The sequence below is a fragment of the Protopterus annectens genome, chromosome 4.part0 (genome assembly GCF_019279795.1).
Source record: "Protopterus annectens isolate FY-2018-M chromosome 4.part0, PAN1.0, whole genome shotgun sequence".
Classification (NCBI taxonomy): Eukaryota; Metazoa; Chordata; order Ceratodontiformes; family Protopteridae; genus Protopterus; species Protopterus annectens.
Genome location: NC_056733.1, coordinates 834,093,167 through 834,116,008, shown reverse-complemented (window position 1 = coordinate 834,116,008; position 22,842 = coordinate 834,093,167). Strand labels below are relative to the sequence as shown.

Genomic DNA, 22,842 nt, shown 5'->3' with positions numbered 1-22,842 from the left:
GGTGACTTCAACTACCCTAATATAGACTGGGATCATTACTCAAGCCCAAACACTCTAGCCCAAAGGTTCCTGGAGTTCATAAACTCAAATGCCATGGAACAACTAGTCACCATCCCCACAAGAGGTGAAAACATACTTGATCTCATCATCACGAACATGGGATCACAACGTTCAACACCGGAAGTATACCCCTCACTGGTGAGATCAGATCATAAACTAATCTCACTGGAGGTCCTCATCCCCCCCCCACCTGAGATAAAAAAGACCACAGTGAAGAACTTCTCAAAAGCCGACTTCACACTTCTAAAGACTAGTGTGGTCTCTTTTAAGGCCCCAGAGCCGGCGGAAAACATTACTCAAGCCGCTGAATCACTTACAAATGCCTTCTACCAGCACCTACAGGACTGCATGGATCAGGCAATCCCAAACAAAACAAAGACTCTTTGTACCAAAGGCAAGCGTCCAGTCTGGTGGACCCTAGCCATAAACAAGCTCTACAACAAAAGGAGGAAGCTACTACAAGATAGAGCAAAATCCTTAAAAGGTAAGACACCTTTGATCATTATAAGTAAAAACTAAGAGCCCTCATAAAATCATCCAAGGCAAATTTTGAGAGAAAAATCGCTAAGGACTCAAAAGACAATCATAAGGCCTTCTTTAGCTATGTTAGAAACCTGGGAGGAAACTCCCAGATATGCTCAGAATTAGCTCAAAATGATGTGAAAATTACTGAACCTACAGACATTGCCAACATACTGGCTGACAGGTTCAGTGCAAACTCTCCCCCCCCCAAAAAGGAGAGATATCTATACCAGAGGATTGTAGCCCCCCAAACATCTCTAACGCCCAGGTGAGAACTGCTCTCTCCATGGCAAAAAACACAGCATCCATGGGACCGGATGGTGTCCCCGGCTGTGTGCTCCACGAACTCAATGAGGAATTAAACCCGCAGTTAGGACAGCTGTTTAGCCTCACCTCAGGATACGTACCCAAGGAGTGGCGCACGGCAACTGTGGTCCCACTTCACAAAGGCGGTGCCTCCACCGACCCTGGAAATTACCGTCCCATCAGCTTGACAAGCCTGATCTGCAAAGCTATGGAGAGGATCATAATGGAACTCATAAATAAAGACATAGGGAACTTGCAGACTTTGGATCCAACCCAGTTTGGCTTTGTCAAAGGCAGATCATGCCTTTTAAACTTGGTTGACTTTTTCGAAACAGTCACCAAGGCCATTGATGAGGGAAAGGCAGTCCATACAGCCTACCTCGACCTGGCAAAGGCTTTCGACACAATACCCCACTCAGGTATCATTGAAAAACTCATCAGCTTAAATGTAAACCCATACATCACAAGATGGGTTGCAAACTGGCTAAGTGACAGAACCCACAGGGTCAGAGTTGCTGGCGCCATGTCAGACTCAAAGCCTGTCACAAGTGGTGTCCCACAGGGCTCAGTCCTGGGCCCACTCTTGTTCGGAATCTACTTTTCAGAAGTACAAGCAAACACAGGAGGGTGATGACTGCAAACTGGGTGCCATAGTCGAGAACACATCTGACACAGATATCCTTCAGAAGGGTCTCACAGAAACGGATAACTGGTGCCAGAGCCATGGCCTAAAGTTAAACGCCAAGAAATGCATAGTCATACCCTTCGGGAAAAACAAGGTTACCCCTAGCTACCATATAGGTGACAATCCACTGAGCACAGAAGAGGTTATTCAGGGATCTGGGGACCCAGGTTGACAGTAACCTTTCGTTTGACACTCACGTTGCTAAAGTAGTTAGGAAGACCTTCTACATTGCCCACCTGATCATGAAGGGATTCACATCTAGATCAAGGGAGGTCATCGTCCCCCTGTACTCATCACTCATCAGACCAATGATTGAGTACAATGCCCCATTCAGAATGTATCTGACCCGACACCTGCAGCAGCTGGAAAGGCCCCAAAAGTTCCTCACCAAAAGGATAAAGGGTCTCAAAAATATGTCTTATGCTGCCCGACTGAAAGAACTCCAGCTCTATTCAGTCGCTTACCGGCTACTCAGAGGTGACCTGTGCCTGACATACAAGGCCATGTCAAACCCAGATTTGATGAACATGCTTCACCTCAAAAAATCTAGATCCCTCAGAACTACAAGGGCGGGAGACTTAAACCTTGACACGTTTATTAATAGGACGTGCTGGAGGGACAGATTCATCACCCAGACACTCCCTATGCTGTGGAACAAAATCCCGGTACATGTGAGGCAGAGCACCTCGCTGGCCTTGTTCAAAAGAAATCTTGAGCAATGGATGGGAGATCGCAGATATACCCCAGGGATTACCTCAGTGTCACTGCTTGACAGAGGCACAGCAAAATAATGGGCATAGTTTGCTTCAAACTAAAGGGGTGGCGAAAGCCACAAAACTCTGGGCTAGGCTTATAAATGCCCTTGGGCAGATAGGTTCATAGGTTCATACTAGGCTAAGACAAGAGCTTCAAAGAAATTATGACTGACAGTTCAAAAGGAGATCTGGTAAGATCATATAAGAGCAGAATGAGGTCCCAAGGAGGTACGAGATCACTAGCAGTTGGGTGTATGTAAAAAAGAAAAAAAAAAAAAAAAAAGGACCGGCCCTGAAAAGTGTTTTATCCATGTCAATATGAAAGTTAAAAATGGCAGCTAGCTGAACTTTAGCAGCACAGTAACTGAGACTGCAGTAAAAAAGACCACCCAGGAAATCCAGGATAGCATCCAAATGTGCAGAAAAAGTATCCAAATCCTTGGTAGTGTCCCAAATAGCGAACTCGCTTCCACTTACTAGTGTAAACCTTTCTATTGGAAAGCTTCTGGAAAGGCAAAAGGATATGAATAACTCTGAGGGCCTGTGATCTCTGGCCATCACTGGAATTGGAGGAACTAAAGGTTTGAGTGAGGCAGGCCCAAAGGATAAGGAAATCAGACATGGAACAGGGTTCAGAACCCAGGGTGGGTGAGAAGTAGGTCAGACAAAAGAAAGGGAGCCACATTTGTCTTGGCCATAACTGAGCAATGAAGATTATGGTCGCTCTGCAATGGGCAGCCTTCTGAAAAAACTCTAAGAGGATTTAGGGGATAAGTGTACAAAAGACCTGGACGCCAAGCATGCAGAAGAATGTCCCTTGGTGAGTGTCCCTCTGAAGGAATCAAGGCATAAAAGGTTGCATTTTGTATTGGACAGGGAAGCAAACAAATTGCAACAGGAGGAGTCCCAGTGGCTGAAAATATATGCTACTATCTTTGGATTCAGAGACCACTAAGTGAGGCAGAAGAATATCTGCTCAGACAGCTCACAAGAATGCTAGATTTCTCTGGGAGGTACGCTGCAATAAGGAACTGCTGAGAGGATATTGTCCATTGCCAAGCTCTGATGGCTGCCCAACACAGAGGATAATAATAAATAATAAGAAGTTATGTACCTACCATAACGTTCCATGTTAGTTGTCTTCTCTCGCCTTCTTTCTTGCTGGATGGGTTCGGAGCCGATCCTCGGCTCCGACTCGGCACTTGCTAAGCTCGAGAGCTAATTTTACCAGCTCGAGGCAACCCTATATCCCATGATGCAAGGCGTGACTACCCAGATCTCGTTTGGTAGTTATAGAAATATGTCCATTATTTTCTTCCAACAGAAGAAGAAAGTAACCAAATGTGTAAACACAACACAGGGGAACTAGTAAAACTAGTGACCACTCACAACTGGAGTACATAGGAAGAATAAACTCGCCCCCAGAGAAGAGTACAACTTCAAGGTCTGTCCAGGCTAGGGGGAAAGGAGGGAGGGACGCAAGAAAGAAGGCGAGAGAAGACAACTAACATGGAACGTTATGGTAGGTACATAACTTCTTATGTTAAGTTGTCAAACTCGCCTTCATTCTTGCTGGATGGGACTGCGTCCCTAGCACCTCTATCCTGGGTGGCTCAATGGAACAGACTCTTGAGAACTGTGGAACCAAACCTAGCTCTGTCTCTGGAGGCAAAGTCCAATTTGCAATATGAGACAAAGGTATGAGGCGTGGCCCAAGTGGCTGCTGCACAAATGGTGTCAATAGGTAGCCTAGCCTGAAAGGCTGTAGATGTGGCTAGGCCTCTAGTAGAATGTGCCTTAGGTTTAGAGGGCAATTCTTTGCCCCTAAGGAGATAAACATGGGAAATAGTGGAAGAGAGCCATTTCGATAAGGTCACCTTGGAGACCTTTTCTGTTTTCTGCTTAAGAAAGAAAAAGCTGATCAGATTTTCTGAATTGTTTAGTTCTATCCAAGCAGTATCTGAGCTGGCGATGAACATCCAAATAATGCAGTTTCTGTTCCGCTCTGTCCGAATAATTTGGGAAAAATACTGGAAGATCAATAGACTGGTTAAGATTCGTCTGGGAAGCCACCTTGGGCAAAAAGGATGGATTTGTTCTTAGAGATACTCTAACCTTGTGGAAAACCAAGTAGGGAGGTCGAACACAGAGAGCATGAAGTTCAGACACTCTCCTAGCTGAAGTAATAGCCACCAGAAAAATTGTCTTCCAAGAGAGAAATTTTAAAGAGCATGTAGCAGCCGGTTCGAAGGGGGGAAGAATTAGGGATGTCAGCACTAAATTCAGGTCCCATTGCGGAGGAGGATCTTTAATTGGGGGCTTTAGTAGAAAGATACCCCTGAGAAAGGCTTTACAAAGCTTAGGAGACATTATGTTCTGGTCCGCTAAGCCAACATGAAAATTTGAGGTTGCTGCCAGCTGGACTTTGACTGTCGAAGAAGAAGAACCAGACTGAAAAATCTCAGCTAAGAAGTCCAAAACTGACTGAACTGGGGCAGTAAAGGGGTCTATGTCCCTGGACTTTGCCCAGAAGGAAAAACGCTGCCACTTACTAGCATTCTGGTAGAGGACTTTAGAGAAGCTACTATGATATCCCGTACAGGATTAGAAATCATAGGAAGCCTGGCTAATGAAGGAAGTGGAGCAACCAAGCGGTGAGGTTGAGAGAGCGAATGGCCTGGTGCAGATGACCCGACTGGTGGGTCAAAAGATCTGGAACTGGGTCCAGACGCCAAGGCTGTACCAATAGATGGTGATGAAGGAACGGGAACCAAATTTGTCGAGGCCAGTAAGGGGCAATGAGAATCAACTTGGCTCTCAAAACGGTAGCTTTCTGAATGACTTGAGGTATCAAGGGGAATGGAGGAAAAGCATAAAGAAGTCCCCGGGGCCAAACCTGGGTTAGAGCCTCTGGGGGTTGGCCTGGGAGTGGAAAGAGGGAGAAGAAGTCTGGGCATTTGCTGTTTTGGGGTGTAGCAAAAAGGTCGCAGCAAGGGAAGTCCCACTTCTGAAAAAACTCCTCCACTACTGATTGTTTGAGAGACCACTCGTGAGGCATGAGAATAGCTCTGCTCAATCTGTCCGCAATGAAGTTGGATTTCCCGGGGATGTGCGTTGCTATCAGAAACCGATGAGAGGAGATTGCCCACTGCCAAAGTCTGAGAGCTTCTCGACACAGTGGATAGGACTTGGTCCCACCCTGTTTGTTGATGTACCATACTACGGACATGTTGTCTGTCTGAACCGCAATAGTTCCTAAAGGGAGAAAGTCGTTGAGGGCTTGCAACGTTAAAAGCACTGCTCTCATCTCTAGGACATTTATGTGCAGATGGTATTCGAAGGGTTGCCAAGTGCCATGGACCATCCTGCCCTGATAATGCCCCCCCACCCGATCAGGGAGGCATCCGATGTGACTGTGGCAACCGGGGCCGGGGGAACAAACGGTCTGCCCTGGAGGACTTGAGGGGAAGAAATCCACCAGGTCAGGTGACTCTTGCAAGATTGTGTCACGATGATCTCGTGGCGCATGGGAAGCTGCTGGAAGGACCACTGGGTGAATAACATCCATTGCAGTAGCCGCATATGGAAGCGAGCCAAAGGAAGAAGTGCGATGGCAGCCGCCATAAGTCCTAGCACCTTCAGGACAAACCTGGCCCTGATCTTTTTGCTGAGTAGGATGATCTGAACATATTTTTGGATGTCCAGAAATCTTTGATCTGTGAGTCTTGCTGACATCCCAACAGTGTCTAGTTCTGCGCCTATAAAGGTAATAGACTGGCAAGGTAACAAGGAGGACTTTTCGAAGTTTATGGAAATTCCTAACTGGCTGCACATATGAAGAGTGTAGTCTCTGGCCTGGAGAAGTTGATGCCTGGTGGTGGCTGTGAGGAGCCAGTCGTCCAGATACGGAAACACCTGGAATCCTTGACGTCTCAGGTGAGCCGTGACCGCTGCCATGCATTTGGTGAACACTCTGGGGGCTGTAGTGACACCAAAGGGCAGGGCTCCGAATTGAAAATGACTGGTCCCCAGCCGAAAGCGGAGAAACCTTCTGGAGCGCCTGTGAATTTTTATGTGATAGTACGCATCCTGAAGGTCTACCGAGCACATCCAGTTGTCCTTGCCCAAAAAGGGTAAAATGGACTGAAGCGTGACCATCCGGAATCTTGCCTTCTTGACAAACTTGTTTAGTCTGCTGAGGTCTAGAATTGGTCTCCAATCTCCCGTTTTTTTGGGGACCAAAAAGAATCTTGAGTAGATCCCAGATCCTATTTGGTCTGCTGGAACTGGCTGGATGGCTCTTTTTGCTAGAAGTTTTGATACCTCCAGCTTTGAGAACTCCCTTAGACCGGGTGCAACGTCTGGGAGGGATACCTTCTGAGGAACAGGATAGTTTTCGAAGGGAATCTTGTAACCCTCGGATATGATCGACTGTACCCAAATGTCTTGAGAAAGGGAAAGCCAGGCTGTTGGGTACAGCGACAATCTTCCCCCGACTGCCTCCAAGGGTGGACAGTCGGGCAACACCTCAGGGATGCTGGAAGGGTTTGTCAGGAGAGGCTCTCTGCTACCCTGATTCTGCGGACCCCCTCTGCCCCTAGGGCGGCGTCTATTGTTATTACCCCCTCTGCCTCTGGGGGTAAACTGACCACGTGCGTCCGGCGTGACTCCCTGAGATTTACGGAACCACATCTTCCCTCCCTTCTGACCTTTAGGATAAGGTCTTGAAGGGGTGGAGAAACGGACTCCTACGGCAGAAAGAGTCTTGCCGTCCTGCTCGCATCTGGTCAATGTTTCCTTCACCTGAGGTCCAAACAAAGCCGAACCGTCGAAGGGAGTATTTGTGAAGGACGCCTTAAAGGGATCTGCGAAGTTGCAAAGCTGCATCCAGGACTGACGCCTAAGGGCCACTCCTGTGCCTGCGGCTCTACTCGCTCCATCGGCCGCATAAGAAATGAGCCGCATGGAGGAGTTTAAGGAATTTAGGATTCCCAGCTGTGAGGTAATTTTTTCTTGAGCCCCGGCAGCTGACGGATCCTGTACTACCTCACCTTGTTCCTTGAGAATATCTCTCTGAAACCGGGTAAAGTGACAGAGATAATTCAGCGAGTGCATAGTGAAGGTCGCTGAGGAAAAAATCCGCTTACCGTACCTATCCATGGTCCTAGACTCCTTGTTAGGAGGATGGACAGGTACAGAAGGATCGGCAAGTTCCTTCTTGGTGGCAGCTGCCACCACCATGGTATCAACAGGGACACCCTTGGTGAGAAACTGCTTGTCTACCGGGGCCGTGACAAATTTAGATGGCCTCCTAGGGACTGGTTCCACAGAATCCGGGGCCGCCCACGCCTTTCGAGCCACCACTTCCATGAGAGGGTCGAAAGGCGGAGACACCCAGGAGGTGGAAGGTCGAGATCCAAAAGCCTCCAGGTATACTGACTCATCCTCGGAGGGGTTAATGGAAGGCCAGTTCCCCCTCTGTTTAAGGAGTTCCAAGATGTCTGAAAAGGAGACATCCTCAGAGGGGGACCTTGGGGATCCCTCAGACTCATCTAAGTCAGTATCAGATGTTGTAGACTCAGGGGAGTCTATGTGCTTCCTCTTGCACGTCCTGTTACGCGGGGGTTCCCCCGAAGGATCAGGAGAAACCTCGGAAGAGGAAATCTGGGGCAATGGATCTCTGGGTCCGGGAGCAAGAGAGTGGGAAGAGATATCAGCAGGCACCGAGGAGGGGGGAGCTAATGGAACCGACTGTTGACTCAGCTGAGGGGCTAGAACACTCCTCCACCTCAAAGGCTCCCCTTCCAGGGTGGCCAGAGAGCTCCCGCTCCGAAGAAACAGGAACTCCCAGCCCCGCCGAAAGAGAAGGTTCCGAGGCCGATGTCGGTACCTAACTCACCAACGCCGAAGCTCCGAGAGGGAGAACGGGGCCGGACAAGGGTCCGATGCCACTCGCCCCCTCGGAGCCGACGCGGGAGTCACGACGACCGGATCCCTCCATGGAAGGTGTCATGGAGGAAATCGGAGTCGAAGACGAAGGAGCCGAAAGGGGTGGCATCGGCTCCAACGCACCAACAGTCAAGGTTTCGGGAAGCTCCGGCTCCGAACTCTGGAGGAGAGTCGAAGGAGGAAATTCAGGGGGATGAGTGATAGCAGTCGTCTGCTGAGACGGGCTATGGAGCATCTGGGCCAGTGCCTGTGATTTCAGCAATCTGCTTACCACTTTCTACAAGTCGTGGTCAGAGAGCCTGGAAGACCTAGAAGATCGGCTCAGATGGCTCCGCTCCGAATGCAGAGATCCCGGAGCCGAGCAAATCGACTCCAGGGAAGGAGACCGAGATCTCTTCCTAGTCGGAGCCATCGGAGCCGAAGACCCCTCGGTTCCAGTCGGAGCCGATAACTTATCGGCTCCAGTCTGGGACATGGAAATGTCGGCTCCAGCCGGAGCAGACATCGACTTCGATGCAGGTGTATCGGAGCCGGCCGGCACCGATACCACCTCCTCTAAGAGAGAAAGATCGGCTCCGGCCGGAGCCGACCTAGACTCCGAAGGAGTCGGAGCCACAGCCGAAGGCTTCGAACTCAAAGCCTGGGGTTTAGGTGGCTTAGAGGACTTCCCCGACCCGGTCTTGGTCGGGGAGCTCTCCGGCTTCAATAAGCCTCGTAGGATTAATTTATTCCTACGTTTCTGCAGGACTGTGTGGCTAAAAGAATGACAAATGGCACAGGAGTCCTGCAGGTGTAGAGGTCCCAGGCAGTACACGCAAGAAGTGTGACCGTCTGTCAGAGAATCTTCTGACAGCACGAGTCACACTTCTTGATGCCTGAGACCTTCGATTCTTTGGACATAATTATGCCCAGTGCACAAACACACACATACAAAGTTCACCCACACAGTTAACTTAAGAAGAAGGGGGGGGACTAAGTACAACACTCAAACACCCTGACAGGAATTAAGGAAATTTAAGGCCTGAAGGGGAAAATAACTAACCCTATTAGGTTGAGGGGGTATAGGGTTAAGGAGATAGCTATAGCAAGACTAACTCTAATACTGAGAAAAAAAAGGCTGGAAAAAGGGAAGATTTTTAACTGTAGAAAGTTAAATCACAAAAACACTACCTGAGCTGGTAAAAGAAGACCTCTTCGCGAAGCGGCAAACGAGATCTGGTTAGTCACACCTTGCATCATGGGATATAGGGTTGCCTCGAGCTGGTAAAATTAGCTCTCGAGCTTAGCAAGTGCCGAGTTGGAGCAGAGGATCGGCTCCGAACCCATCCAGCAAGAATGAAGGCGAGTTTGACAACTTAACATCAGGTATCAAAATCATGGACTGAAATTAATGCCAAACAATGCATTACTGCATCCTTTGGGAAGTCATCGACCCCAGGGAAATTATAACTTTGACAATATGCCCCTAAGAGTTGACCCAGTTTTTCTGGATTTGAGAACTTATGTGAACAGTGTCTTCATTTTTGACCAATATGTTTTCATTGTTTTAAGAAAGTCCTTGTATATTGCACAACTTATAAACAAAGGGATTGTGTCAAGCTCTAGGTACATTACACCGTCATGGAGTACAATTCCCCCTTTGGCATGTACCTGTCGAGACACATGCAACAACTGGAACACCCACAGAGATACCTTAAGGATACAAAACCTAAATAACATGTCCTATATGCATCGATTCAAAGTCCTGCCACTATACTCGGTATCCTACAGACAGCTAAGAGGTGACCTGTGTCTGGGATAAAGCACATCCTCCAATCCAATACTGATGGCTTTACTACACATCAGCAAGTCAAATGACATCAGAAATGCTCTGTTGAGGGATCTAAACCTCTTCTGCATCATCAACATAATGGTTTGGTGGGACAGGTACATCTTGCACAGGATACCGCTGCTCTGGAATAGACCCCTCATCCACATAAAACAAAGTTCATCCCTGTCCATATTTAAACACAGCTTGGATCTATGTATGGGAAACGAGAACATTTATTCCAGGACTGCCCCTGTACTATAAATTGACAAAGGCAGCTCCTAAATGCTTTATCCCATGCATATTTCCCCTTATATCATCTATGGCATGATGTCAGTTATTCTCATTAGGAGATTATATACAGATATCTACTACTGGGTGGGTAAGACCAGTTTCTAACCAAATGGGATAGGTTAATTTGAGCACAAAGAGGGAAACTGGCTAGGCTTAAAATCGCCCACAAGGGCAGATATCCAAGAACTTGCCTATGAACATAGAATACTGCCCAGCTTGCAGTCATCAGCAAACTGACAACTACACTTCAAGCATATTGGTTTGGACGTATACAAAACACATGCCAAACAAGACAGAGCAGAACACTGATCCCTACACGGTATTCCACTAGTTACAATTTTATGTTCATAATGACTGCGGTGGTGGTGCTGCGGTAGCGTTGTCACCTCACAGCAAGACGTTGTCCCGTTCGATTCTCAGTTAGAGCGTCTTCTGTGTGGAGGCATACATGAATGGGGCGTACCTTCGTTGAAGGTTGTGCATCAGGGCTGGTAACCCAGTATGTAAAAATCCACTACCAATCATTAGCGGACCGGCGTTCCGCTGTGGCGACCTCTAACCAGGAAAAGCCGAAAGACACAAACAATTTTATGTTCATAGGTGTTTACTAGGCTAATGACCACAAGGACCTTTTTAAGCATAGCCATACATCCCAAATCTCTGACACGTTCTGGTATCTTGCTAAGTGTAAGCAGGGGCTTGGGAGATGAAACATTTACAAGCAGGGGCCTGGGAGATGAACCGTTTACAGGCTGCCTGTGTCTATTAGAGACATAGGGGCTAAACCGGACTGTTCCCCAACCAATAGTCCAATTTACACTTTAACTGGTTTAGGGAGGAACACTTCTTCACATGGACAGGGAAGCCTGTTCCAGAGAAGGGGTAGTCTACGTCTCTCTAGTAGATCCTATTTATATCACAGGAAAGGTTTAAATATTTAGAATGGGTAATTCCTGTACTGTTTGCTTTGTGGATATGCAGGAGATCCAGCAGAGTGAGGTCTGACGACGTCTTGTATGCCAGGCATAGATCTTCCCCCACAACCTGTAGGGGACAGGGATAGGGCCTTGAGGCAGTCTGGTTAGAACATGTTACTTATTCCCTGTTTTCTTTTAGTGAGGAACCTTTGTGGACTTCCCACTTGTTGGATATACCTGGTTAGGTACATACCAAAGGGGGCATTGTACTCAATGGTAGGACTGATGAATGCTGAATACAGTGGAACAATGACTTAATTGGACACAGATGCCATAACATTGTCTATAAGTTGCACAACATAAAATTATTTCCTCACTGCTGTAGACGTGATGGCCAAAGGCTAGATTACTTTCTGGTACTGTCAGAGAAGGTAGCAGAAACTTCTACAACTTGGAAACTATGGACAGGCAATTTGCAACCCAGCAGACAATGTAGAGATACGTCAAGAAAAGCAATTTGCACAGAGTAACCAATATCCATAGACTTTGTAACTTTTTCAAACTTTACTATTTAGGAGACTGAACTGGCTCTTCAGAAAAAAAAAAGCACAAATGGCAGTTTAGATCCATTAAGTTGCTTATGTTCATAAATAAGGTTTTTGCTATGATAGCTTTCTATGCAAAGCCCTGGAATGTGAGGAGGCTAATGGGTCTATAATTAAATTTCTAGAGGGGTCACTCTCGTGTAGGGGAGTCATAGAAGCTGTACTTCAAGCATCAGGCAAACACTGTAGATAGGCTGAGGCTGAACACAAATAAAGGGGCTCAGGGTATATTAGCAATGATGAGAATACAGGCTGCTGTTATCTGTTCCTACAAAATTATTTTTTTACCTTTTGATAGGGATTCTAGAAACTGTTCCAAGGTGATTTAAGGGGAACTATATTTTCAGGGATAGTGAGAACAATAATTTGGGTAGGCAGGATAAAGTTAGAACTAAATTTGCCCACCAATATATTGGCTATACACTAGGGATATGAATGTGTATTATTATTATGGGCAAGTTTAATGCATTGTTGAACATGCTTGTGTGTCAGGAAATTAAGGCATAAAGATTTATTTCCTTTGGCACCTGCAGCAACATTAAGTTTGCATTATGCTTTTAATTTTCCATTAGTGATCTTAAGATCTTTACAGGCATGTTTCAGGTTTACTTTCATTTTTCTTCTTTTGTTGTATAGTTTATGCAAAACACCACTACTATATCTAGAAGTTTTGAAGTCAACGAAGAGCAAAGCAACCAGAAGCATGAATAAAATAATACAGCAGTCTAAAGAAAATGGACTAGCCGGCTTTATTCTCCTTGAGATACGCTGGGGACAGTAAAAAGCATGTACTGATAAGAGACAGCACATAACAGAATGTGAGCAGACATGGCTATTGTGTTTTTTTTTGAGATCAGAAATAAAACAGACTAAAATTAAAATATACTGCTCAGTTTATGTACATTAGTTACCAAGATCACCTGAGCTGTGGTGGTGGTGCTGCGGTAGCGTTGTCGCCTCACAGTAAGGTGTTGTCCTGTTCGATTATCAGCTAGAGCGTCTTCTGTGTGGAGACATGCATGAATGGGCATACCTTCGTTGAAGGTTGTGCGTCAGGGCCGGCAACTCGGCAAGTAAAAATCTACTGTCAATCATTAGCGGACCGGAGTTCCGCTGTGGCGACCCCTAACTGGGAAAAGCCGAAAGACACAAGTTATCAAGATCACCTGAGATTGCATGCAAGTGTTTAACTACACATTACTTGGCATCTTCTATAAAACATAAAATGTTAAGGGCTTACCTTTAAGACAACAGAGAAATTAGTGCATCTAAAAATTTGCTTCTGTCCTCTGTTTTCAATTCAATTACTGCAGCGAAGATAAAAAGGAAAATAAAGCCTAGTTAGAACATGCCTTCTTGATATTGGTGTGAAGTCTGATGTGCTCTAATCTGTACATTGTTGTGATCTCATTGAAACTTTACTACAGTCTACCCAAACGCTTGTGTGTATAACTTCAGGACCAATGTATGAACTTTATTATGATCAGGTTTTACCAGCTTCCTGATGTCACTTTAATATGCTCCAAAAAAAACACTTTCTGAAATAGGGGAAAAGCCATGCCAATCCAATACAAGCAAGCAACGTAACAGTAGAGCCCACCACAGAGCTAGACACAATGCTGCAGAACAGATTAAGGGAGCAGTTAAATATAGCAAACAGAAAGCAAAGAATGACCACAGCTAAAGTTGTGCTACTTCAGAGATTACTAACTCTGCTGGCAGGTTGCCAATCAGTAAAAATGACAAAAATACAAACATAAATGCAATGCTGCAAATCAGAACTGGCTTTTGAAAACTAGGTGACTGAAAAACTATATGTATATACTGTGACAGAGACTTAGCAGCTTGGGCGGGGGTAAAAATAAGGGTCTTTTACTGCAACTTTAGAATCATTTTTAGCATCAAAGTGAAGTGCAAGTAAATTATGCTGCTGAAAAAAATCTTAAAAGATTATACTTGATTATTCAGAGGTAAATTCACAAGGCTATAATCCCTCTTCTGGATGACCTAGGAATTCTGTCTGGTTTATGCAACATGCTCAAATTCATATTCAGACTCGCACATTAGGCAAATGAAGTTTAAATGAACCAAAGATTACAGAATGAAACACACCAAGTGTACCTCATTAAGAGGAATGCTCCAAGAGTTCAAATGAACCAAAACACAAGATTACAGAATGAAGCACATCTCTCAAGTGTACCTCATTATAAGGCATGTTCCTCATTTTGAGCCTAAAAAGGTCATGTTAGTCATAGTTTCACATTTATAGGGTCTGTCACACATTCAGCGTTAAGGACTTTTTAACTGATATCCATTGCAAATAATACTGAATCATATTAATTTATGCAAGTAACTTTTATTAAAGTATAAAATAACACATTTTAGGTATTCTGTGAGTTTTCCAGTAGAAGAAGATGTTAGTATGTTGTTCTTAAGTGTTCTACATTTTGCGCATTTGTTCCACAAGATGAGAGATAGTGTTCCACATTGTGGAGAGGAAAGGTTGAGACCTACGGGGGAATGAAGATTTAGCTTACAGCCTTAGTCATCTGTTCTCACCTGTAAAACTGCAAGGTACAAATGCAGTGCTGCTGTCTGAAAGGGAATGTGTTACCAGTCTTGCAAAAATACAAATACTCACATGCAGAGCCCCCCCCAACACACACACAAGCATTCATTTATTTTACAGTACACATTAGCTTATTCAGTGTCATAGGGGAGCTGGAACCTAGTTCATCACAGAATTCACACACATACTTTTAAAAGTATACAAGGAAACTGGAAACTACAGCAAAAACCCTCTATGACATACAGAAAACAGCCAGCCATGTCAGAGTGAAAACTTTACCATGTTATGCAGCTAGGCCTGTACAGTGAAGTACGTCTACTGAAGGTCTTACGTCTAATACAGTTTCCCATTTAGTCATGTAAGTTTAATGGAATCACTATTAAGCTTCAACTGCTGCTTCTACTCAGTTTCATTATAATACACACCACTCCACCCTTCCTGCAAATCTTCCATTATGGGGACATGCAACAAGTTCTACTATAGGAAAAAAGATCCACTTTATCATAATATGAACAAGTACAGTCCCCTACAAAAGTCAGAAAATAGGGCCTCACAATGTTTGGTGATGATAAATCAAGGATGCCAGACAGTGGTGACACTCTTATTCCACGTTATCACTATAGCAACACTCACACACTCAGACACGTATAACACCATAAAGATCGGCCAATAGGAATGCTGTAACAAGTTTCCAGGGTCAAGATCAAAACTGAGACAGCAGTAGAAAAGAACAAAAACTGGCAGACTCAGGGGCTTGGCACACAATGTACACCAGAGCAGGTGCACATGTCCTCAAATGGACTTTTCCAAAAAGGCAAAATTTAATGGAAATACGGACAAATCCAATAAAACACACCAAGGAGGCTCTCGTATGTTAGATATTACATTTCTTCTGCTGCTGCACCCATATTAAAAACGGCCTGAGCTATCATTTTTGATGCACACCATGGGTATATGTCATGTGGTTGGCCAGGCATTCTTGCATAATTTAACACGTTTTGTTTCATTAGCTGTTGCACAATATGTGCACAATGCCTGAATAACCCACTAAGTGCTTTATGGTATGCTGTGCATTTAAACTGTGTGTATGATGATCTTTAATATGTTCAGAAAAAAAGCAAATTTTGCAAGGAATTAACAATAACAGATGTTCAGGTAGGATGACTGTTGCAGAAATCACTACCACCACTAAAACTTCTGCCACAGGTAGAGCCCCAGTGTCTGACCAGGTTGACTCCACCTTCCCAGGGATGCCGGCATGCTCCCTACATAAAGGAAGAGTGCATCTTTGCTTCTTATTGCCGAAGACAAAGGCACAGGGCTCTTCCCAAGCAGACTCCCAGGGCGGCATGGAGCCTCATCCTATGAACTGCCTCCTCTGGTTTCAACCAAGAAAAAAACACTTTGTATATTGGCTCTCCAAGAGATACCAAGACCAGGGGAAAAACTAAGAGCGCCTTTAACCATGGCAGATGTGAAGTGTAATGGCCTGACGGTCACCTCAGCCCTGTGGTTTTCCAGAACAATGTTAAAGTTCTTTAATGGTGTCACCACTTTCTTACAGTCCTCAGATGTAAAACTTTTAATAAAATTCTTATTTAGTGGCAGTCAAGGCTAAATGGGGTGTCTATAGGAATGCAGGCTAAGACAGAAGGCAAACATACCTTCACTGTGGCACAGACCAATGTTGCATCAGGAAGACAGCGATATATACATTCTGGAAGCAATCCAAGTTGTAAACTGACATGCTCTTTAGCTCCTTCTAAAATTGGACCACTATTAACCACTAATCAGGGAGAGAGAGAACAGGCAAGACAATGAATGACCAGTGAGTGAGTAACCTATGTTCTTTAAGTAATCCAAGATGCAAGCAGACGTGCTCTTGAGGTCCTCCTAGGACTGGACCTCTCTTAGGCAGTGCAGAGAGAGGACAGTGAGTGAGGAATGGACCTCTATTAGGTAGTGTGGGGAGACCGAGAAAGGAGAGAGAGAAAGAAAGCAAGCAAGCGAGCAAAACATGTTTGTGAAGCAATCCAGGATGTAAGCTGATACATTCTTTAGTGCCTCCTAGAGACCTGTATTTGGCAGTGGTTCAGAAAGGGATGGATGTGAAAGTCCCTAGTTCTATAAAACACTAATAGAGATGAAATGGTAGTGGGTCCCCACACTTTAAACCACAGAAACCAACTGTAGTCCATGTGAATGGGTAGGTATAGATAGGCATCCTTTAAATCTAAGGTAACCATCAGGACATGATGAAACAGTAAGGCATCACAAACTTTGGAACTTTTCAGAATTTGTTTAATTTTTAACAGATCAGGATGGGCCTCCTATCATCACCCCTTCCTAACACCAAAAACGGTCTCGAGTAGAAGCCCATAGCCTCTTGGTACTTTATGGTTTCATGTAGAAGTACATCCTCCAAGCAGGTGCCCTACCAGATGTCTTTGGTCCTCAGACACTGAAGAATTACCCAGAAATTCAGGAACTACAGCCTGTATATACCTGGAAGATCAGCTGCAGAACAAATGTGTCCTCTTAACAGTTACCCATTATTTTCAGGATATTACCTGCCAGCCTCCTATTCTTCTGTGGCTTTATAAATCACATGGCTGTTTTGCAGTCTAAAAGGTTGCTAAGGGGAGGGAGAAAAAAGTTGAGGCATGATCACTACTGCGCTCTGTCTGGCCTTACGTTTCTCCTAGACTTCCATTTAAAAAAAAATAAACTGTAAGGAGATCAGAAGCTCTTAACTTCATTGTTTGTTATTCTTCGTCTCAATACTGGTTACTGTATCTACTGCCAGTGTCTTGAATGATATTTTCCACTCTGCCTAGGTATTAGAGAGTGTTAACTTTTAGTTATGTACTCACCATAACTTCAGATGTTTGGGATCCATCTCGCCTACATTCTGACTGATGGGTTCGGAGCCGATCCCTCGGCTCCGACTCGGCACGCTTATGCCAAAGAGCGAAGTCTCTTATTGGCTGAGCTTACTATATCCCAGGATGCACCACTACCAGTCCCCCAGATCTAGTTTGTCCGCATACATGCACACATGCACGCTCTGCTTATATAACATCGTCAGATGAAACAAGATAAAACAGTAGAACTCAAAACCGTTCAATCTCTTCTGATCTCCAAGGCAGGGGGAAGGAGGGTGGGTATTAGGAATGTAGGCGAGATGGATCCCAAACATCTGAAGTTATGGTGAGTACATAACTAAAAGATGTTATGTGATCCTATCTCGCCTACATTCTGACTGATGGGACAGCGTCCCTAGCACCTGAATCCTGGGTGGCTCAATGGAAAACACTCCTGAGTACCGTGGAACCAAATGATGCTCGCCCTTTAGATGCCACATCCAATTTATAGTGGGAAATGAAAGTGTGCGGATTGGACCAAGTAGCCGCAGCACAAATCTCGAGATAGCAAGCTTGGAATGAAAAGCTATAGAAGTCGCCATAGCTCTGGTAGAGTGAGCTTTGATAGATGTTGTAAGTTGCTTATTCAAGAAGAATAAGCCTGAGTTATACAATCTCTAATCCATTTGGAGATAGTAGCTTTTGTGATGGTTTTGCCCAATTTATTGTCTGAGAAGGACACAAACAATTGGTCTGACTTACGAATTTGTTGAGTCCTGTCTAAATAGAAGCGCAATTGCCTGTGAACATCCAATTTATGGAGAGTGTATTCTGCTTCATTGGAGAATTTTGGAAAGAAAACTGGTAGCTCTAGGGATTGTTGGAGACAGAAATTAGAACAGACCTTTGGAACAAAGGATGGATTAGGCCTAAGTGATACTCTATCCTTGTGAAAAATCAAGTACGGTGGTCTGATAGACAGGGCTTGAAGCTCTGAAACTCTTCTTGCAGAAGTAATTGCAACTAAGAAGGCCGTTTTCCAAGACAGATACATTACCTTGACTACATCCCTGCCTCTATTCAAACAGAAAATTAAACTTTTCTACCTAAACCATTGGCTTTGTTCCTGCAATGCACCTGATTAACCTTTTCTATACACACTTCTTATCTATTTTTACCTCTTCCTCCCCTCTTTTAACCTTTCTAATTCTAACTATGCATAATTTATGTAAAATTGCTAATAAGTAATTGCATATATGTAATGCAAATATGTAATGAACTACATATGGTGTATATGTCTCTCTTTAAAACTATCCTTCCCTCCGGATGGTCTTTTTAATTCTAAAATTTTGCTTTTATTAGAAGTAATGTTTTTTATGTAATGTACTTAGTATTTAGTGGAGCTTTTCTCCTCGGGCCTCTGCTGAAAATGGACATGTATCCAGCCAGACTAGCCCGGTCAACAAATGTAAAATAAATAAATAAATAAATGTAGCAGCCGGTTCGAAAGGGGAAGATGTTAATGCACGAAGCACCAAATCAAGATCCCACGAAGGCGCAGGATGAAAAACTGGGGGTCTTAACAGACCCGCACCTTTAATGAAAGTTTTGCATAGTCTGCTGCTCATCAATGGAGGATCCATGGACTCGTGGAATTTAGAGATAGCCGCTAGTTGGACTTTAATAGTAGAGACAGAAGATCCTTGATTAAACAGGGATGTTAAGAATTTCAAAACCTCTGGGATAGGAGCAGTGATAGGGTCTAAGCGCCTGAGTTGAGCCCAGATAGCAAACCTCTTCCACTTACTGAGGTACAATTTCTTAGTGGTGGGTTTGTGGGCCGAAGATAAAATGTGAATAACTTCCGGGTCTAATGTGTGACTTCTGACTAAAGTCGGAAGTGGAGGAGCCAAGCTGTCAACTTCAAGGAGTGAAGGGACTGATGCTGTCGTCCCGACTGATGAATTAACAGATCCGGAATTAGGTCTAAAGTCCACGGATCGTCCACCGCATGTTTCTTCAGGTAAGGAAACCATACCTGACGAGGCCAGTATGGGGCAATCAGTATCATTGCGGACCCCAATTGAGAAGCTTTTTGAATGACTTTGGAGAGAAGTGGAATCGGAGGAAAGGCATAAAGTAGCCCTGTTGGCCAAGGTTGTGCTAGAGCATCCATAGCTGCTTCTCCCTGATGTGGAGTCAAGGAGAAGAACCTTTTGCACTTCGTGTTTAGTGGAGTTGCAAATAGGTCGCAGCACGGCGTCCCCCATCTCCGGAAAACCTGAGCTGCTACTGTTTTGTTTAAGGACCACTCGTGAGGAGAGAGAATTGTCCTGCTTAATCTGTCTGCCAGTATATTTGATTTCCCCGGAATGTGGGTCGCTACCAAGAAACGGCTGGTAGCTACCGCCCATTCCCACACCCTCATGGCTTCTCTGCAAAGGGGGTAAGATCTGGTCCCTCCTCATTTGTTTAGGTACCAGACCACCGACATGTTGTCTGTGTGGATGGCGATTATGCCCTGAGGGAGAAACCTGTGTAAGGCCTGTAGGGATAGAAGTACCGCCCTCATCTCCAATACATTGATGTGGAGAAGAGTTTCGTCCGGAAGCCAGGAGCCCTGAACTAACCTGCCCAGACAATGCCCCCCCCCCACCCTGTCTGGGAGGCATCTGTCGTCAGGGTGACCACTGGAGAGGGAATAACAAAAGGACTTCCTTGATTTAGATTGGATGTCTGAAGCCACCAGCGAAGGTCCCGTTTGCATGTTTCTGTAATTATAATGGGATGATTGAGGGGAAGGTCCTGAAAGGACCATTGAGTTGACAATAGCCACTGAAGAATCCTCATGTGCAATCTTGCCAGAGGAACTAGAAGAACCGTGGCAGACATCGAACCTAAAACTTGTAGGACCATCCTGGCTGGGGCTTTGGATCTTGAAATCAGGGCTTGAACCTGGCCTTGTAAAGTTTGGATCCTTTCGGTCGGAAGAAAAGCAGCATCAATCTTGAGTCTATCTCTGCTCCTATGAATCTTATGCGCTGAGAGGGCAGCAAGACAGACTTTGACCAATTGAATGTAATTCCCAGGGTAGCACCCAGGGAGATGGTGGCTTTGAGGTTGTCCATTAGTAGATGCCTGGTGGTAGCAGTCAGGAGCCAGTCGTCCAGATACGGAAACACTTGGAATCCAAGACTCCTCAGGTGAGCAGTCACTACTGCCAAACACTTGGTGAACACCCTGGGGGCTGTGGTGAGACCAAAGGGCAGTGCACAAAATTGGAAATGACTGTCTCCCAGGCTGAAGCGCAGATACCTCCTGGACGCCTGATGTATCGGTATGTGATAATAGGCGTCCTTGAGGTCTATGGAGCACATCCAAACATCCTTCTCCAACAATGGGAGAATGGATTGTAACGTGACCATTCAGAATCTGGATTTCGTGACGGATTGGTTTAGTCTGCTGAGATCCAAAATTGGTCTCAGGTCCCCTGTCTTTTTTGGCACTAAAAAGAACCTCGAGTAATTTCCGGATCCGATCTGGTCTGTGGGGACCGGTTGGATGACTCCTTTTTCTAGCAGCTTTAAAGCTTCTGCAGCTGCAATTTCCCTTTGACTGGGTGGTGGGTCCGGGATTTTTTTGGATGGTGGGGGTGAGCATGTGAATGGGATGGTGTAACCTCCGGCAATGATCCGAAGCACCCATCTGTCCTGAGTGATTGACTCCCATGCTTTTAGGTGCTTGGCAAAACGGCACCCGACTGGCTCCGGAGCAGCACAGCCGGGCAATCCCTCACGAGGTGTGGGAGGCTGAAGAGCCACGAAAGGACTCGCGGTCTCCAGAATTGCGGGGCCCTCTGCCGCCTCTGGGACGGCGTCTCCCAGAAAAATTTCCCCGTCCTCTGCCTCTGGAAGGGGAATCTTCCTGCTGTTGAGGAAAACTTACGTGATTTACGGAACCACATCTTCCCTCCTCCTTTAGCCTTGGGATAAGGCAGAAAGGAGTGGAATAACGGGCACCTACGGCAGATAAAGTTTTTCCCTCTTGTTCACAGCGGGTAAGGGTGTCTTTAACCTTAGGTCCAAACAAAGAGGACCCATCAAAGGGAGCGTCGGCGAAGGAAGACTTGAAGGCCTCCGCAAACTGACACAAGCGGAGCCAGGCTTGTCTCCGTAGAGCCACGCCTGTGCCTGCCGCTCTACCCGCCCCTTCGGCCGCATCTGAAATGAGCCTCATGGACGAGTTAGAAATTGACGTAAGGATAGCCAACTGAGAGCTAACCGACTGGGCTAGCTGCTCAGGTAGGTTACCCGAGAGGGAATCTGACAGCTCCTTGACCAGATCCCTCTGAAGCCTGGTAAAATGTGCCAAATAATTCAGAGACCTTAAAGTAAAGGCCGCTGAAGTCAGGGTGCGCTTCCCATACCTGTCCATGCTCCTAGACTCCTTATTAGGAGGATGGACGGACGTTGAAGCCTCTGCCACGTCCTGTTGTGTAGCAGATGCCACCACCATGGCATCTACAGCCACGCCTTTAGTGAGGAACTCCTTCTCGGGTGGGGCAGACAAAAATTTATTAGGACGAGAAGGGACTGGTTCCACGGTATCTGGATGTTCCCACGCCTCGACAAACTAAATCCAGGAGCTCGTCAAGGGCGGAGACACCCAGGAGGCGGAGGGCTGAGCCCCAAAGGCCTTGAGAAGCACTGACTCATCAGCAGAGGGGGGTTTGGATATCCAGCCGCCTCGTTGTTTGAGGATCTCTAAGATGTCTGCAAATGAGACATCATCCGAGGGCGACTTCGGGACCCCTCCGCATCATCAAGATCAGTGTCCGATGTAATAGACTCGGGGGAGTCCACGTGCTTCCTCTTGCACGATCTCTTCCTTGGGGGTTCCTCTGAAGACAACTCCGAAGAACCCTCAGGAGGAGGGGAACCCCCAATGGGGGTAACCTCAGGCCCAGGGGCTCCGCTGCCTACGGACAGGGGAACTGCCAAAGACCCAGTCTCCACGCCCAGGGAAGGTGCCGGTAAAGCCGGAGAGATGGCCGAAGACTTGGCCAAGGCACTCCTCATAGCTCTGAAAGCCAGACCCCCAGAATCCTGGGAGTGTCCGGTCCCCGGAGCCATGATAGCTGACGGAAGTCCCGCAGCCGAAGCACCGAGAGGGAGGCTCGGAACCGATAACATAGGTCCCGAAACATCACCCCCGGGTCCAGCCGAAGAAGTCCGTGTACCAAACTCGGACCCGAAGGCCCGGGTTGGAGTAAGGGTCGGAGCCGACCCTAAGATCTCCACCGGCTCCAACAGCACCTGCTCCGACGGAGCCGAAGCGGTCGGAGGAGGAATAGCAATGGGATGGGCATGGGCTATCGGCTCCGAAGCCGACTGGGTCGGAGCCGAAACAAATTTTTGAAAGACTGGGGACTGGAACAGTCTTTGGAGCACCCTGTCTATATCCGAATCCGACATCCTCGATGACAGAGAGGATACTGAACGGGTTCGAG

The 22,842-nt window shown here is 46.1% G+C and overlaps 1 protein-coding gene across 1 annotated transcript in view; it reads right to left on the bottom strand.

Annotated features, from left to right (window-relative positions):
• Positions 1-22,842, bottom strand: part of CDC45 (cell division cycle 45) — a gene marked incomplete in the record, with an annotated part of 734,635 nt that overhangs the window by 51,084 nt on the left and 660,709 nt on the right. Inside the window, 1 exon segment of the mRNA XM_044068778.1 lies at positions 13,141-13,207. Within this exon segment, the coding sequence (XP_043924713.1) occupies positions 13,143-13,207 (65 nt within the window).